Source organism: Agelaius phoeniceus, chromosome 7 (genome assembly GCF_051311805.1).
Source record: "Agelaius phoeniceus isolate bAgePho1 chromosome 7, bAgePho1.hap1, whole genome shotgun sequence".
NCBI lineage: Eukaryota > Metazoa > Chordata > Aves > Passeriformes > Icteridae > Agelaius > Agelaius phoeniceus.
The window spans coordinates 49,617,864-49,635,360 of record NC_135271.1 but is presented as its reverse complement, the minus strand read 5'-3'; the positions used below and the strand labels follow the sequence as shown (position 1 = coordinate 49,635,360).

Here is a 17,497-nt window from a genome sequence, read left to right as displayed (position 1 = left end):
AGTGGGTGTGCGGAGCCCGGCGCTCTCGGCCCCCGCGGGCAGTGGGTGTGCGGGAGCCCGGCGCTGTCGCCCGCAGAGGCTCCGAGGGCAGTGGGTGTGCGGAGCCCGGCGCTCTGGCACTGAGGGCAGTGGGTGTACGGAGCCCGGCGCTCTGGCACGGAGGGCAGCGGGTCTGACGGAGCCCGGCGCTCTGGCACGGAGGGCAGCGGGTCTGACGGAGCCCGGCGCTCTGGCGCGGAGGGCAGCGGGTCTGACGGAGCCCGGCGCTCTGGCGCGGAGGGCAGCGGGTCTGACGGAGCCCGGCGCTCTGGCGCGGAGGGCAGCGGGTCTGACGGAGCCCGGCGCTCAGGCACTGAGGGCAGCGGGTGTGCGGAGCCCGGCGCTCTGGCGCGGAGGGCAGCGGGTCTGACGGAGCCCGGCGCGGCCGCCCCGCTCAGCCGGGCGCGCTGAGGCGGTGCCGTGTAATGGCGGCCACGGTGCCGCCCCCGCGCGTCAGCGCAGCGCGCCCGGCCCGGCCCGGCCCGGCCCGTCCGTGAGGCGGCCGCGGGCGCTGCTCCGCTCCCGGTGCCGCCTCTGCCGCCGCTGCCGCTCCCCAGCCCCGTCCCGAGCCCCGTCCCGACCCCGCGGCGATGTCCGAGCGGCAGCGGCCCCGGCGCGGCCCCAGCCGGCACTCGGGGCGCTGCGCCGGGCCCTGAGCGCCCGCGGCCCCGCAGAGCCGCGGCCGGCGAGGCCCGGAGCGCCCGGCCGAGGATGGGGATCCTCTTCACCAGGATATGGAGGCTCTTCAACCACCAGGGTGAGGCCCGGGGGGATCCGGGAGGGACCCACAGCCGCTCCGGGGCGGCCGCACGGGCTCCTGGAAGTCGGGGGCTTTAACCTTTTTTTTTTTTTTTTTCCACCTTCTTTCAATTACTGGAGTGCTCATTTCCTGACAGCCGCCTGTTAAATTATTAACGTGTGCTCCTCAGAGGAGCACGGCCGTGGCGCGGCGTGGCGGGTGGGTTCGTCCTGCTGTCGGCATAGTGTGGGTTTAAGTGGCAGTGCTCGATAAGTGGCTCGTTCACGAAGTAAATGTTATTTATAGCTTCAGTTGTGGCTGCCCCTGGATGCCTGGAAGTGTCCCAGGCCAGGTTGGACAGGGCTTGGAGCAGCCTGGGACGGTGGAAGGTGTCCGTGCCCATGGCAGGGGGGTTGCACTGGATAATCTTTGATTTTTCTTCCGACCCAAACCATTCCGGGATTCTGGGGTTTTTAACACCTGTCTCCTTCCAGCAAGGTGTTCATAAGAGTTGTAACTTTAACTACAAAACACCTCCCGATGCTCTTTCCATGTTTCTGAAGTCCTTGGAATTTGATTTAGAGTGAAGCTCATACTCTCACACCTGCTGGTTGAATGTCCCAGTTATGTCCCCGTTAAAGTGTAGTGCAAATACAGCAAAATATTTTTGTCTTGTAGCGTCCAGCCCCACCTCAGACCTTCTGTTCCAACCGATTTCCTAACATCCACTATGCTGGCAGCATCCCACCTGAAACAAAAGTTCCTAGTTATGTGGGGTCAGGTAAGCAGACACTTTTACAATATTGTGCAGTTGTGCAAAGTTACTAAAGCTGGAATTTGTATTGGAGGGCATGAAAGACAACTCTGCAAAACCACACAATATTGGTAAAATCAAACCCCAGAAAGCCCCACTTACCTGACCCCTGTCCCCTCCCTCTCCTGTGGGATAAATCAGTTTGCTGGCAGGGATTGATCTCAGTGTCTGAGCCTTGGGTCTGGTTTTAATGCTTTTTGTTGCCCTTGAGGAACACAGGGAAGGAGGGGAGGAGGGGAGAAACCCCCTTCTCACCAAGCTTTTACTTGACTGTAAAAGCTTGACTTGCTTGGTTGTGCAAGTGAAAGTTGTGTAACAGAGCTGAGAGCTGGCTGTTCTCTCCCAAACTGGAAATCATCAGTTTGGATGTGCTTGACACCACCAGCTGTAGAGTTCCCAGCCACTTCTGTGATGCACAGGAGAGGAGCTGCTGAAGGGAGGCAAGAATTGATCAGGGCACTGAGCTCCAAAATGTCAGAGGTGGGTTGTGGAGCACCTGGTGACTTGTCCAAGGCCAGACTGGGTGAATGTGTCCAGTGAAATGTTGGAGGGCACATCTGTTGCCCAGGAGGAAAGGGGGGCACAGGAATCACACCAGCCTGGCTGGGTTTTACCTGCTCTTTGCAGAGACATCAAGAGATTGCCTGGGTGAAGAGAAAGTGGAGTTGAGAGCTGCAAAGTGGAAAGTGGAGTTGAGAGCTGTTGTGGCTGGGGGGATGCAGTGTGATACAGGCTGCAAAAGCCTGCAGGAGCTTGGGAGAGGATCCCAGCGTGACCCTGGCAGTCAGGGATGGAAAACATCCTTCTGAGATCTCTCAGGAATGGTTCTGTGGAGGGGGAGAAGGTGCCAGTCCCTTCCCTGCCCGCAGAAACTTCCTGGGCTGGCCCACAAACACACCTGGCCACGGCACCTGGAGCTGGGCTCTGCTGGCTCAGGAAACCAGAGGCAAACGTGGCACTGACTTTGATCCAGCCCCAGCAGCTGTGACTTACCAGTGCTGTTTTCATTGCAGAGCACAAGGTGATCATTGTGGGCCTGGACAATGCAGGGAAAACGACCATTCTGTACCAATTGTAAGTAGCACCTGTGGGGACACTTGGGGCATTTCCAGGTGTGCTCCGTGGCCCTGGGTGCTTTCACTCGGAGCTTTCCAGGTGCCAGAGGGTGCCTGCAGTTTGGGAAGGGCTCTGCTGGATGAAGGAGGTTTTGTTTGGGGGGTTTGGATCACATCACCTGCTGTTACCACTGCACTCCCAGCCACCCTTGGTGTCACAGCCTTGGCTCTCTGCCAGCCCCATAAAATATGATTGGAGTGAGTGCTGGCCACGGGACACTATTGCAAAACTGATCCACGCCAGAGATTTGAACAGCAGACAGATCATTCTGTGAGTGGCACAGCACCTCTGCCTGCCCTGACTTGTGTCCCCAGCGCTGAGATCAGTTTGGTGCTGTTTGTGGGATGCCATGAAGGAGGAAGGCTGGACCAGCACAAACACCTCCCTGCTGTCCTGCACCTTTGCTTTCCACAGCAGCATTGATTTGTGTTTGCCTGGCATTAACCTTGCTCCTGGTTTACATGGAGCTCAAATGAGTTTCATATCTCAGTTCCCCAGCTGCAGTTTGATAGAGGACACCAATCTGTCCACAGGCTCAGAAGCTGCTGGGTGGCACAGGCAGCTCAAGGTCTGTTTGTGTGGGGACAGATTGGCCCTTTCCCACGTGCAGCGTGTGCCACTGAGGAGTGTTCCTGAGTCAGAAATAATTCCTGTTCAATGATGTGGCCATGCTGCTCCAAGCCCACATTTCAAATTGGCTTTCTGGAAGTGGTTGGGGTTTGTCACATCCTGACCTGCTTTGCCTTTCCCCAAACATTTCTGGCTGCTGGTGCCCTGCCATGCTGCAGGGACAGTGAAAGGTGAAGGTGATGGTGATTTATAGAGGGAGTGAGAGATGTTAAAAAGCACAAAGAGAGTGAAGGGTATTTCTTAAGACTGGAAACTGCAGCTGAGGGCCGTCCTTGGTGGTTTTTAATCCACTTCCTCCACAAATGTCTCGCAGTTCTTCCCCTTATTTCTGCAGTTTCAGTGCTTTCTTTTCCCTATCATACAGATCTCTGGCTGTCTCCTTTTTCTTTGTACCCACTTTGACTCCACAGGACTTTCCCAGCTCCCCTATTCTCCTGCCTTACTCCTCCTTGACCCTAGCCCATCTTTGCAGATCCCATTTTTCCTCTTGCAGACACTTCCTTGTCTCCCATTCTCATACTCAGCTCTCCTTGCACTGGCCCAGAGTAACTGGGATTGTTTTTCAGAGCACTGCACCATCCCTTTATCTCCTTGGCTCTCTGTATCCTCTTCAGGAAATATCCCAGCAGCATTACAAGTCTCAAATTGCTGTCACTGTAACTAAAAGCCCTGCTGCAACTTCAAAAAGGTTCATACAAAATGAAAAGCCATATCAAGATGATCAGAAGAAAAAATAATTAAGTTCTTTTGAACACAGATGGTTTGCCTTGGAGCTACTGTTAATTTTTTTGCCTGTTACAGTAGAGTTTAAATAGTCTGAACTTTCAGAGCATCCAGAGCACACATTTGGTTGTTTGATGTGAAACTGATGTTCTTAGTGACAAAGTCACACTCAGTATCTCTAAACAGTACATTTGAAATATTTAATGGCTGCATTTGTCTCCAAAAAGTTGTGTATGGACTGTGCTGAGGGGAGAAGAGGAGGAAGTTAGGACAGAAGCATTGTGAAGAAAGTCTGGTTTTAGTGGCCTGCCCTGGCAGGAGAGCGGGATGGAGTGGGTGAAGCGTTTCTGGTGGAGCTGGAGGATGAGTTGTTGTTTTTCTGAAACCTTGGAAATCTTGTGGCTTCACCACATTCTTGAAGCAAAACAACTGCTCTGTCCCATGTCAGCCAAAATGGGCCTGGAGGAAGAAAAGCTGAGCGCTCCCAAAAGCTTCTGAAGCAAAAATGCTCTCAGCTCCATGGTTTAATTAATTATAACACATTTTGCTCACAAGTGCTCTCTCAGCTCCATAATTTGATTATTACATAGTTCAGTGAGTCCTTTTTATTGCTGTTTTCATTTACGTTTCTGCACCTTCCACCACCACCCCTTGCCTTGGCTGCCCAGGGAGTGTTTGCTGAGGTTCCCTCCGTGGGGTGCAGTTCCAGGGGTGCCTCTGGGTGACTGTCCTGTCCCTTTCCCTGTTCCCCGTGCAGCTCCATGAACGAGGTGGTTCACACCTCTCCCACCATCGGCAGCAACGTGGAGGAGATCGTGGTGAACAACACGCGCTTCCTGATGTGGGACATCGGGGGGCAGGAGTCCCTGCGCTCCTCCTGGAACACCTACTACACCAACACCGAGGTGACAGCCCTGCCTGCCTGCCCCTGCCACTCTGCTCTCTGCCTCTGGGGCTGCCTCCGTGCTTCTCTGGGGATGCTCATCCCACCCTGCTGTGGCTGGGGATGCTCATCCCACCCTGCTGTGGCTGGGAATGCTCATCCCACCCTGCTGTGGCTGGGAATGATGGCTCATCCCACCTTGCTGTGGCTGGGGATGCTCATCCCACCCTGCTGTGGCTGGGAATAATGGCTCATCCCACCTTGCTGTGGCTGGGAATAATGGCTCATCCCACCTTGCTGTGTCTGGGAATGCTCATCCCACCCTGCTGTGGCTGGGAATGCTCATCCCACCTTGCTGTGTCTGGGAATGCTCATCCCACCTTGCTGTGTCTGGGAATGCTCATCCCACCTTGCTGTGGCTGGGGATGCTCATCCCACCCTGCTGTGTCTGGGAATAATGGCTCATCCCACCTTGCTGTGGCTGGGAATGCTCATCCCACCCTGCTGTGTCTGGGAATAATGGCTCATCCCACCTTGCTGTGTGCACGCTCACTCTCCCTGCAGTGGGTGCTCCAAAACCTGCCTGGCAGCCCCAAAGTTCCCTCCAAAACCTTGGCAGCTCTGCCTCACAAGCTCCTGTCATCACCAGCCTAAACACCCCCAGGAGTTGTCAGAGGTGCAGTTGCAGTACACACACACGTGTATACACATACATATACATACATACATACATATACATATATATACATACATACATATACATACACACACACGTGTGTATATATATACATATACATACATACATACATATACATACATACATATATATACATACACACATGTATATATATACATATATATACATACATACATATACATACACACACACACGTGTATATATACATATATATACATACATATATATACATACACATATATATATATAAATATTATCAAGCACACAACTTCATAAAAATAATGCTTTAAATCAAGGTTTCCTATATGTTACCAAATAAAATTTAAATATCTATATTATATTTATAAATAATATGAATATCAATAGTATAAATGTTTCAATATTTAATTTATATTTAAATATTTATGTTATACTAATTACATTTTGTATGGGTAAATGCAATTATCACAATAATTACCGTTGTTCTCCAGTTCATCCTTATGAGGTGCTGTGATTCCTTAAAGTTCCTTTCCAGCCTAAATGAAGCTGGGAGGGTGTTCTTGGAGTTTGGAGCTTCAGGACTTTTTAAATCCCATGCAAATACCTACTTGCATGTTAGTTCTTGACCTAGACAAATTATTCACTTGGTTTTAATAGACTGCAACAAATGATTTGAGGGATTTTTGTGTGGTGCCTCAGCTACACCAAGAAAAGAACAAAACCAGATCTGGGATTACAGAGAATTTTCTTGCTTTCAATATGAATTTTTCACTGAAAAATGGAGAACAGAAAGTAAAAAGTTGTGTCAGAGCTGCCTTGTCCCCAGCGCACAGCACAAGAGTGAATAACTGGGATTACTGGTGCTGGAGGGGGGTTTGGGAGCAGAGATGGGGTCTGATAATCCAGCTGGATAATGGGCTGGGAGTGGGAACAGCAGGAGTTTCTCTGCCTAATGACTCTCCCTTTTTGCAGTTTGTGATAGTTGTGGTGGACAGCACAGACAGAGAGAGAATTTCTGTGACTAAAGAAGAGCTGTATAAAATGTTAGCCCACGAGGTGAGTGCACGCTGTGTCTTTAATATTTATTTTAACATTTGTTTTAGTACTTATTTTAATATTTATTTTCATGATCTGGCTGATCCACGCCAAGGGCAGCAGATCTACACCCTGAACTGGCTTGTCCCTGCTGCACTGTGTTCTGTGAAACTCCCAGCAAAGCTGTTCATGAATACTGAATTACAGAAGTAGCCTGTCAGGGTGCTCCAGGGAAACAGCAGCTGGGACCTGTCAGGGACATCTGTGGGTTTTGGACTTCAGTCCATGTTAATATCTGAATTAGAGCCTTTAAATAATAAAAAATTATCCCGCAATAATTTAATACTTATTTCTTATATCTTCATGGTTGCCTGAGGTTTTAGAACCCTTTACAATGTGTGCTAGAGCACCCAGCTCTGGAACTGAAGGAATTGCAGCCCGTGGCTGCAGCAGCCACTGCTCTGGGGGTGTTTGGAATTCCAGAGTGGGAATTGCTGAATTGTACTAATTGGGCTAATTGCCTCCTTAAACTTGAGCCCTGGGTCAGGTCTAAACCTGAGCTGGGCTGATGGAAAAGCCAGGCAGCATCTGTGGCATGACCTGAATGCAAACTGGATCAGGGTGTGTGAGCTGACACCGAGCTTCCACATTTAAGTGTCAGAATAAAAAAAATATGCATAAAAATGATGGAATTATAGCCTAAAATATTCCATCTATATTTAACCTATAGCCACGGTTTGGGAGCCTGCAGGAAGGGCACAGCCTCCCATGGATTTCCTTTGAGGAAAAACAAGGGCTTTGCAGAGGATCTTTCAAGTTTTAATATTTTTGTGGGTTTTATTTGTTTTGTTTTATTTTCTTGGTTTTGTTTTTTAAATGTTTGATGTTTAATTTAAGTTTTTTTTAATAAAATAAATTCTAAAAGAGCAGGTGAGGCTGTGGGATGTTAAATGTGGCACGGGGGGGGGTGGTTTGGTGGTGCTGTTCAGGGTTGGGATTTCAGAGCTGGACTCCTCAGGCTGTTGCAAAAACCTGCATCTTCTGTTTCCTGCTCTCTCAAGGAGGATGAAGTTGTTAACGAGCTGATTTTGCCGCAGGGAAGGTCTGGAATTCCAGGCAGAGTGGAGCCGATTTGGGAGCAGTGAATGTGCCCTTTGTGTCCCTGCAGGATGTTCCCAGGCTCCCTCTCCAGACGTGGCTGTGACGTTGGGAGAGAGCAGCAATGAAAGTCAAATATTGATTTTAAATCGCTTTTCTTTGCTCCTTGAAAACCTTTTCTTTCTCCTAGCCGGCTCCATGGAGTTGCTGTTAAGGCAAAATTGAGTTGTCCAGCTCAGTTCCAGCTATTTTCTGGAGCAGTTGATTATTTGGGAATTAATTTGGCTGCTTGCAAACAGGAGTGTGCCTGATTGGCAGCTCAGTGCTTGAGCTGGCCTGGCTTCCTGGGAACACCTTTTTGCTTTCCAAGGGAAAGATTTGCAATAATATACCTGTGCCTTCATGTAATCCCAGGCAATTTGAGGTAAAATAAGCTTATCCCTGGAGTCACTGTTCAGATTGTCAGTGCTGCTCAGGTGTGATGGTGTTTGCAGGGGTCCCAGGATGAGGGGAGGGATGAGGATCTGACTCCATGTTTCACAAGGCTGATTGGTTATTTTATGATATATATTACATTAAAACTATACTAAAAGAATAGAAGAAAGGATTCCATCAGAAGGCTGGCTAAGAATAGAATAGAAAAGGAAAGAATGAATAACAAAGGCTTGTGACTGACTGAGACAGTCTGGGCAGCTGGGCTGTGATTGGCCATTAATTAGAAACAACCCCATGAGCCCAATCCCAGCTGCACCTGTTGCATCCCACAGCTGCAGATAACCATTGGGTACATTTTGTTCCTGAGGCCTCTCAGCTTCTCAGGAGGAAAAGCCCTAAGGAAAGGATTTTCCATAAAAGATGCCTGTGACACTCAGGTACAGGGGTGCACAGGGCTCTGATCCTCATGGAGCACAGCAAAACGTTGTGCTGAGATTTTTACTCCTCATCCATGGCAGGCATTGGCTGTTTGCTGAGCTGGATCAGGGGATTTCCTGCAGCTCCTGCAGCACTTTGCTCTGGAGCGTTGTTGGCTGGGGCTCTGGTGTCCCCTCCTCTGCCTCCAAGGGCTGCTCTGCTCTGCTCTGTCATGACCTCCTGTCCTTTCTCCCCAGGACTTGAAGAAAGCAGGGCTGCTGATCTTTGCTAACAAGCAGGATGTGAAGGAGTGCATGACAGTAGCTGAGATCTCCCAGTTCCTGAAGCTGACTTCAATTAAGGATCACCAGTGGCACATTCAGGCCTGCTGTGCTCTCACTGGAGAGGGGTAAGAGGGATTTGTGTCCACAGGAGAGGAAGCTGGAATTATTCTGGGGTTGTATAGTGGTGTTTGGCTTTAACACACATTCCTGCCCTGTCCAGAATCTCAGAATGGTTTGGGTTGGAAAGGACCTTAAAATCATCCCATCCCAGCCCTGCCTTGGCAGGGACACCTTCCACTGTCCCAGGTTGCTCCCAGCCCTGTCCAGCCTGGCCTAGGACAATTCCAGGGATCCAGGGGCAGCCACAGCTTCTCTGGGCACCTGTGCCAGGGCATCACAGCTTCATAATCTTGATACTTACAAGATTTTTGGGCTCAGAACACCAAATCTACATAAAATCCGTTATGTCACCTCACAGAGATAAGACTTGATATGATTTGGGCTTAATGAGGGTGGGATGAAGTGGGGCAAACTGAAATGTGGTTTGTTAAGAATGATCCTAATTAGAGAGAACTTCATGTCTTGAAGATCTGGGATCTGAATTCTCTGGCCATAGATGATATAATAAGATCTAGGAAGTGCCATGCAGGGAGTGAGGAGTTTCCAGAAATGATTGGGAATTCTTGGGATGAGTTTAAACTGGTGCATGGAGTTACCTTTGGAGTTACCCTGAGGAGTGCCAGCATTCCCTAAATGTTGTGTCTTGTGTCCCCAGGCTGTGCCAAGGACTGGAGTGGATGATGTCCCGGCTGAAGATCAGATGATTTTTAATGACCTCTTTGCACAGACATTGCTGCAGCAGAGCTGTTCCAGTGGCAGATTGGTGGGGTGGATGTATTTATACTGAACTGATGGCAACTGTATTTTCTACATAGCTGCACACACACACACACACACACAGAGACACAGACAGACAGACACACGGACAGGAGCTGGGAGCAGGCACAGGAGCACTCGGGGCTCCAGGTTGGGTCGGGCTCCTCAGAGGACGCGCTCAGAGCTGTGACCAACCTCCTTTCCAAGCTGCCCCTCGGAACAGCCTGGCCTTGGGCCTGGGGAGGATGGAGACAGGGGAAGGAGCTTTTAATGCAGAGTTTTCTGATCCCATTGCAGCCCTCTCCAGTGGGAGCTGTTGGTTCATTATCCCAGGAAATCACTGGCGTAGGCATCGGCTCTCCAGCGTTTCTGAGGTGGCCCACGTTACAAAGGCAGAACTCTTTCCCTGTATGTGTACTGTACATATTTGTGTATATTTATACCTCAATCCTAGGTGAATTGCAATCTGCTCAGACCAGTGTAAAGCTGAATCAGTATGTTGGCAGTAGTGCTAATCTGTGACACGGCCACGTCCCCGTGTCACCCGTCCCTCCGTGTCCGTACGGCCGTAACGTCAATCACACCTTGGCTCTGCACAACCTGACCAACAAACTCTCTCTTCAGCCCATTGCTTGTTTTCCCACATGATTCTTGGATTAGGGAGGAGGCTGGAATCGATTGAGGCACATGGATTGAGCTTCGAATTCCAGGGTTGGCAAACAGAACAAATTTGCCAAAGAAAGGCAGATGAAATGGGTTTTCCTCTTTTATTGTGGTCATCATTGGATGGGGTGATGCTGCAGGTCCTGTCCACTGCTTTCCTTCTCTGCTGTGCTGGTTGATTCAGGTCTGGCAGAAATACCTTTGGCTGTCAAAAAGGGAAAAGTATCTTTTCTTTTTCTTAACCAAAGAAGAGGCACTAAAGTATGTTTGAAAGGGTCACTGGAATCGTACAAGTCAGACTCTAGTGAAGTGTTTTTCAGAGGAAAAACTCTCTTTGCTACATAAAATGTGCAGAAACTAAAATGTGCAGATGCATCAATATGCAGTGGAGGGGACTGGCTGGGGACAAAGCAGATGACACTACTTGAAAAGCTCCAAGTGACCCACACGAGTTCCAGGGCAGAACCTTTTGAAAGCAGAACCCCCTTGCATGGTCCCCAGGCAGTGTGGGAACATTAGGATCACCTTTCCCTGCTGCAGCTCCTGCTGGGATGGCTGCCCCAGGCACAGGGGGGTCAGAATTCCCACTTGAGAGGATCCAGGCAATGGCATGGTTGGAAATGTCAGGCTCTTCTGTGGGAGATGCATTGGGAGTTCAGCAAAATGAAACAAAACTGTGTTTAAAATGTTCTTCCCTTTCTCAGCCCCGTGCCTGGTAAGGATGGAAAAGGCATTTTAAAGCTTAGTTTGAACTTTTTAAGGTGCTTCTCTTTGGTTCTGGGATAATCTGGTCAGATCCTGCCTTCCTTCCCACCTGCATCCCTGGGAGCATGGGAATCCTGGGGAAAGGAGGGGAGGCAATCTCTAAGTCTGTATTTAACAAAGGCAGGTAGAGAATTTAACTTTTTAATCTATTTTTGGTATCTCCAACGCTCCCTGGCTGGGGGATCTGCTGTCTTTGTTAAACATTAAGGTGTACATGCATATATCTCTAGTGCATGCACATAGATCTTGGTATTTAACTGGTATATTGCAAAATGTATCAATGTTTGAAGAATTAACAATTTAATGCAAAGACTCTCTCAGTTTCTCTGACAGTATCTACAAGCAACGAGCTCTGTGCACACTTGCATATGAAATGGAATTGTACATTTTCTAGTCTAAAAAAAAGAAAAAGCAGACTTGCTTCTAAACCCAAGTGTTCGGTTTTTGAGTCTTATGTCTTCCCTGGGCTGAATCCACGCAGGCTGGGTGAGCTGGGGGCTGGTTGCTGAGAAAAGGAGCTGCTGCTGTTGGTGCTGGAGCAGTGCTGGGGTTTCTGCTGCTTGCTGGTGCATTTGCAGGAGCTCTGTCCGATGATGCAGGTGTGGCTTGTGTTCCAAGCAGATACTCTGTGTTTACACATGGCTTAGGTTGGTTTTACCCTTCCCTCCCCGTGCCACTTCCCTTGCTGTGGCCTCTGAGGTTCACCTTGTCTTGGTTTCCCCAGTGACCACAGCAGGACCTGGGAGTGCCTGCACACCCCAGGACTGGCTGTCAGACAGGGCTCTCTGTGCCCTCGGGGCTTTGGGATGCCAACATTCAATTGTTCTTGGGTGTTGGTCAGTGAACAACCCAGTGTTAACCTGACTGCTAACGTCTCTTGGGTCACCGTGAGCTTTCTGTGTTATTTTGTGTTCTTCAGGGCAAATGTAGCCAGAATTCAGCCGTGGCTGATGTTTCCTGACACATTGTGGTGTTGTCCAGGGCTTTTGGGGTTTAAATGCTGATTTTCAGTCTGTAGAGATGGTCAGCAGAGGTGACAATCCCAGACTCACCTGGAATGGTTGCTGTGATCAATTCCAGACTCTGTGATCAATCCCAGACTCTGTGATCAATCCCAGACTCACCTGGAGTGGTTGCTGTGATCAATCCCAGACTCTGTGATCAATTCCAGACTCTGTGATCAATCCCAGACTCACCTGGAGTGGTTGCTGTGATCAATCCCAGACTCTGTGATCAATCCCAGACTCACCTGGAGTGGTTGCTGTGATCAATTCCAGACTCTGTGATCAATCCCAGACTCACCTGGAATGGTTGCTGTGATCAATTCCAGACTCTGTGATCAATTCCAGACTCACCTGGAATATTTGCTGTGATCAGTTCCAGACTCTGTGATCATTTCCAGACTCTCACCTGGAATATTTGCTGTGATGGTGTTTGAAGTGCACGTGTGTGAACTCAGAAATGTTCTAAATTTAGCCACTGAGAGGAGCAGCCAAACTTTTGATCTCTCAACCCCTTTGTGTTCTGTGTGAGTGCTCCTTGTTGACAGCGTTTTTCTTTGCCCTGTAGGGGAGTTGCCATTTTTGTCCCAGCTCTGTCCACAGCCAGTGCAGGGAGCTTTGCCTCGGTGCTGCTCCCCCTGGGGATTGCAGGGCAGGGTTCCTTGCCCTGGCTCTGACCTTGGTGTGTGATGCTGCTGTTTCACCCTCGGGGTTCTGCTGCCTTGGCTTCCAGCTGCAGCTCAAGCTTTGCCTTTGTTCTCCATGAAATTCATTCTTAGCAAAAGGGAGGGGCCTTAAAAATGGTTTTTGAAGTAATGCTGAAAAATGACATTTTAGTAGCAAAGAAAAAGGTCATATTTCAATAATCTGATATTTCAACTGTTTCTTTTGGTTCAGAAGATCATCAGGTTGGTAAATCATCTCTGGAATATGCTGCTTCTGGCATCTGGGAATTATACAGGTCTTTAATTGTGAGGAGAGGTGGAAAATAAACCTGGGGAATGTGAACAGCTTCATTTTTTAATATCTTTTCTTTTTGGGAGGCTGAGCAGCTGCTCTGCTGAGCACTGTATAGGTGTGTGAATGGTAAATGCACCTGACCAGCACCTTCCACATCTCTGCAGCTCAAGTGCCTAAATCTAATTCCATAATCAGCTTTATTTCCCATTCCCTTAGAATAGAGATATGTATCTATAAAAGCCTCCCAGTGTGTGGAAGTGAGTGGGTTTTCCCCTCCCCACACCCAAGTTTTAAGAGGATTTATGATAAATTGGTTACAGTTCTCCTATCCCTGCCATTCCAAGCACTTTTCCATTTATCAGGCATCACTGAGTTTGGGACAGGAAATACTGAATTTGTCCTTGTTGATTGGCTGGAATTCCTGTCAAGGGACTTTAAATAACTCATTCCAGGAATCCTTGGCCTTGGGAAGCTGCTGGTGGCAGTGCTTCCGTCCATGCTGGCTGGTGGAACACTGAAGGCTGTCACTGTCAGATTAATTAGGTATGAAAAGTAACTTTCAGCTAATTGAGCTGAATGTGCTGAGCAGCCCTGGGCAGGGCAGGGCTGATCCCGTGGCACTGAGGAAGGAAAATGTCTTTGCACTCATGTGATAATCCAGATGTGGCCTGGGTATAAATCCAGATGTGACTTGAATATATTGTAGTGGTGAATACATTAAATGGCCAAAAATGATGAATTGTAAGGGGCTGCCTCTGCAGCTTTTTATTTCATGTGTGAGAATCATGAGCAGGAATTCTCTCCTTGCCTTAAGAGGGCCTTACCAGTGAATTTTTCTGTTGTAGCTTTATCCACAGTGGAGTCACTTTACCACCCCGAGCCTTTTAAGCCAGACTTTGGGTAAGGACAGAGCTGGGCGGGGTTTTTAAGCTTTTCCTGTTTGTAAGTGTACAAAACTCGGCTGAGAGTGGAGGAAGCCAGAAAATACTGCTTTACCTGAGAGGCTGGGAATCCTTCCTTGGCCATCCTCAGCTCAGTGCTCTCCTTGTCTGGCTGAGCAGGGGGCCAAGAGAAGCTGGATTCTGTGGAGAGGCTAAAACCCAAAACCAGCTCAGGCTGGGGGCCCGTAGGTGTGGGATGGGGCTGTGTGAGCCAGGCATGGGGACAGCCCCGGTGTCACTGTGCCCGTGCCGGGTGTCCCTGCATGTTCCGGCAGCCTCGGAGCTCTCTCAGGGTGCAGGGCTGGGCTGGGAGCAGGTTTGTACCCCACGATGCTCGGGTAGAAGCGGCTCCAGGCAGGGGCTGCTGTGTCCAGAGGGGAGGAGCAGCCCCGGGTGCCCGCAGCAAAGCCCGCAGCGCGCTCGGCTTCCCTCGGATCTCCTCTGGACTTTGTGCTTCTCTCCCTCCAGACTTTGTCACCTTCCCCAGGACGTGGCTAACGCCGAGACTGCAGGAAAATGCCAGTTCCGAATGTTTAAAATGATGGCTTCACGTTAATCCCAAGCCTCGGGAGGGCTGGCAGCTCCCAGCTGGAGCAGCCCTGGGGCTGCACTCACGCATGGGTATTAAAGTGATTTAGCCCAAACATTTTATAGAGCTATTTATTATAGTAAAGGAAAACCAGGATTCTATTCAGCAACTTTTTTTTCCCCCCTGAAATGTGATCAGAGCATTCCTTGAATTGTTTCCCCTTTGCCACTTTCAGACTCTGTTTTTCATGCGGCTGAAGGGAACTCGTTCTGTTTTCTTAATTCTTGTTGAAGTGCAGCAAATACAGATTTGGGCTGGGGAGCTCTGTACCATCATATTTATGCATTTCTGGATAATGTCGATTGCTAATTCTTTAAAACCTACCAGTATTTATGATTTTAAGTTGAAAGCACTTGTTAAAACGTGCCTGTTTGCATTAAACTTTGTGTGTGGGAGTTGCAGTGAAAGTTTTCAAGCAAATATGTGATTGCTGACCTGCTTTTTGGGGCTGTTTAGGTGTTTTTGGGGTGAAATGTGCTGTTCTGCCCAGTCTGTGATGGGGAGGGTTTGCTTGGGGCAAGTTTGGTGATAAGTCTGTGCTGGTTGGTGTCAAGAATGGGAATTAAAATGAGTGTGAAATGTTGTTTTCCTGTCAGAAATGCTGAATCCCAGGGTTGTGCCCCTCTTCCATACCCACATATCCCACACAGGTACCTGTGAGTGCTGGGGGCTGCAGGAAACTTCTTAAAAAGCAAAAGAGATGGGGCCAAAGCTGAGTTAGGAGATCAAATTCCCAGATTGGTGTTCATGGGCTGGATGTGGCACTCAGTGCTCGGGCTGGATGCCAAGGGGGGTCGGGACAGCTTGGACTCGGTGACCTTGGAAGGCTTTTCCAGCCTTGAGATCCCTGGCTCTGGAAAGGGAGTTCCTGCCCAGCTCTGCAGCCCCACCAGCCCTGGGTGGGCACTTGGGGCTCCCTGGGTCCCTTCCAGCTGCATCCATGGGGTGATCCCATGGAATGGCCTCCCCAGCTGCATCCATGGGGTGATCCCATGGAATGGCCTCCCTGGCTGCATCCATGGGGTGATCCCATGGAATGACCTCCCTGGGTCCCTTCCAGCTGCATCCATGGGGTGATCCCATGGGGTGACCTCCTTGGGTCCCTTCCAGCCGCATCCATGGGGTGATCCCATGGGGTGACCTCCTTGGGTCCCTTCCAGCTGCATCCATGGGGTGATCCCATGGAATGGCCTCCCTGGGTCCCTTCCAGCTGCATCCATGGGGTGATCCCATGGAATGGCCTCCTTGGGTCCCTTCCAGCTGCATCCATGGGGTGATCCCATGGAATGACCTCCCTGACTGCATCCATGGGGTGATCCCATGGAATGGCCTCCCTGGGTCCCTTCCAGCTGCATCCATGGGGTGATCCCATGGGGTGACCTCTCTGTAAATAACACACAGAGCTCTTGGAGTTCTGGGGAATAAGGGATTGCAGCAAACCCCCTGTTGGGATGGTGTAGGAGATGCCAAAATGCCTTTGCACATTCCTTACCCTCCCACCTCCCCTTTTGGCTGTGCTGGCTGGAGCTGTTTCCTTTGGGACACCCTTTCCCAGCAGGGTGGGCTCTGCAGTTCCTCCCTGGTGCTGCTGGGGCTGCCCTGGGTCCCTGGCTGGACACTGGGGCTGGGAGCAGCCTGGGACAGTGGGAGGGGTCCCAGCCATGGCAGGGAGCTGGAATTAAATGATCTTTAGGGTCCCTTCCAACCCAAACCAGTCTGTGATTCCATGGTTCTCCTGGGACATTTTTGTGGCGGCTGAAGGAAGGCTGAGCTGCCTTAAAGCCAGGTCTTTTCCTGCCTGCCCCTCTTAACTCCATCGTTCCTTGACTTTGATGTAACTCCTGAAAACTGCTTTTAGTTTTCCTTGGAATCCAGTTGAATATTAGGTTATTAAAAGAGAAGCCACCATTCTCACACTTTATTTTTGTCTGGTTTAGCCCAGCTGTGCATTCCTTAGGCCTTTGTGCCTGGTGTGTGGAACTGTGAATAGGCTTTTGAACAGAACTGTTACTTTTTGGCTCTTTTTTTCAGTGTATGAAAGTTAAGACTGCTGAGTTCTCCTTCATTGTTTTTTTTTTAAATAATACTTTTTAATTAATTTAATAATTAATACTTTCTTGATGCTATTACCACGTTTTAAATTACAGGTTGTGTCGCTCCTCTCTTGTTGCACAGTCTGTATTGAGTTATTCTGAATGTTTCTATTATAATATGGGGATGAACTACATGTAAATCTACAGAATAGTCAACAATATTGACAATAAATACAGTTAATTCTTGTCATTAATTTTTCAGTTCTGATGTTTTTTTACCTTCATTCTTCAGAACTGGAAGGGTTTTTTTCTGTTTCAAATATATGTGTGTATATATATGTAGGCAAGTCATGGGGTCATGCAAAAAGGTCATGCAAATTTCCTTGGGAACAATGAAAATTGTCCAAATTTTTGTACAGAAATAAAGATTTAGTGTAAATGTTGAAGAGTTCTGAGGGAGGGCCTCGTGCTGTGGGATCCTCACGGATGTTGTGTCATTTTTGTGTGTTTGGCTTTGAAACCTGGGTTAATAGGGGAAATCAGAGCTGTGTAGCAACAAATAAACCAAAGTGTCTATGTGGAGCTGGCCAGGGAATTTCCTGGAGATCCTCCATGCCTGGGATGCCAAAGGTGCTGCAAAGGCTTAGGTGCTGAATGGAGGAAAGTCCTGAATTTTCCTTGATGTGCAAATCTTCCTGAGAAATGCCAATGTCTGGATTGTCCTACAGGGATGGGCACCCCACCTGTGCCAGGGCTGCACAACCCTTTCCAGGAAGAAAT

The 17,497-nt window shown here is 49.2% G+C and overlaps 1 protein-coding gene across 2 annotated transcripts; it reads left to right on the top strand.

The window, feature by feature from the left end:
* Positions 1-448: 448 nt before the first annotated feature.
* Positions 449-16,971, top strand: ARL5A (ARF like GTPase 5A). 2 transcript variants are annotated; one of them, XM_054636394.2, is made up of 6 exons: positions 449-796; positions 2,606-2,666; positions 4,819-4,966; positions 6,593-6,676; positions 8,863-9,014; positions 9,665-16,971. In XM_054636394.2, exons 1-6 carry the CDS (start codon positions 751-753, stop codon positions 9,711-9,713), a joined length of 540 nt encoding a protein of 179 aa, XP_054492369.1. In that variant the 5' UTR covers positions 449-750; the 3' UTR covers positions 9,714-16,971. The 2 variants fall into 2 exon arrangements, with proteins under 2 accessions (XP_054492369.1, XP_077037908.1); XM_077181793.1 differs by lacking the exon at positions 449-796 and adding an exon at positions 1,476-1,559.
* The last annotated feature ends 526 nt before the right edge of the window (positions 16,972-17,497 follow it).

Coding starts and splice junctions, on each gene's coding strand:
- ARL5A (XM_054636394.2), top strand. CDS start 751: ATGGGGATCCTCTTCACCAGGATATGGAGGCTCTTCAACCACCAGG. Junction 797..2,605: donor GAGGCTCTTCAACCACCAGG/GTGAGGCCCGGG, acceptor TTTTCATTGCAG/AGCACAAGGTGATCATTGTG. Junction 2,667..4,818: donor ACGACCATTCTGTACCAATT/GTAAGTAGCACC, acceptor TTCCCCGTGCAG/CTCCATGAACGAGGTGGTTC.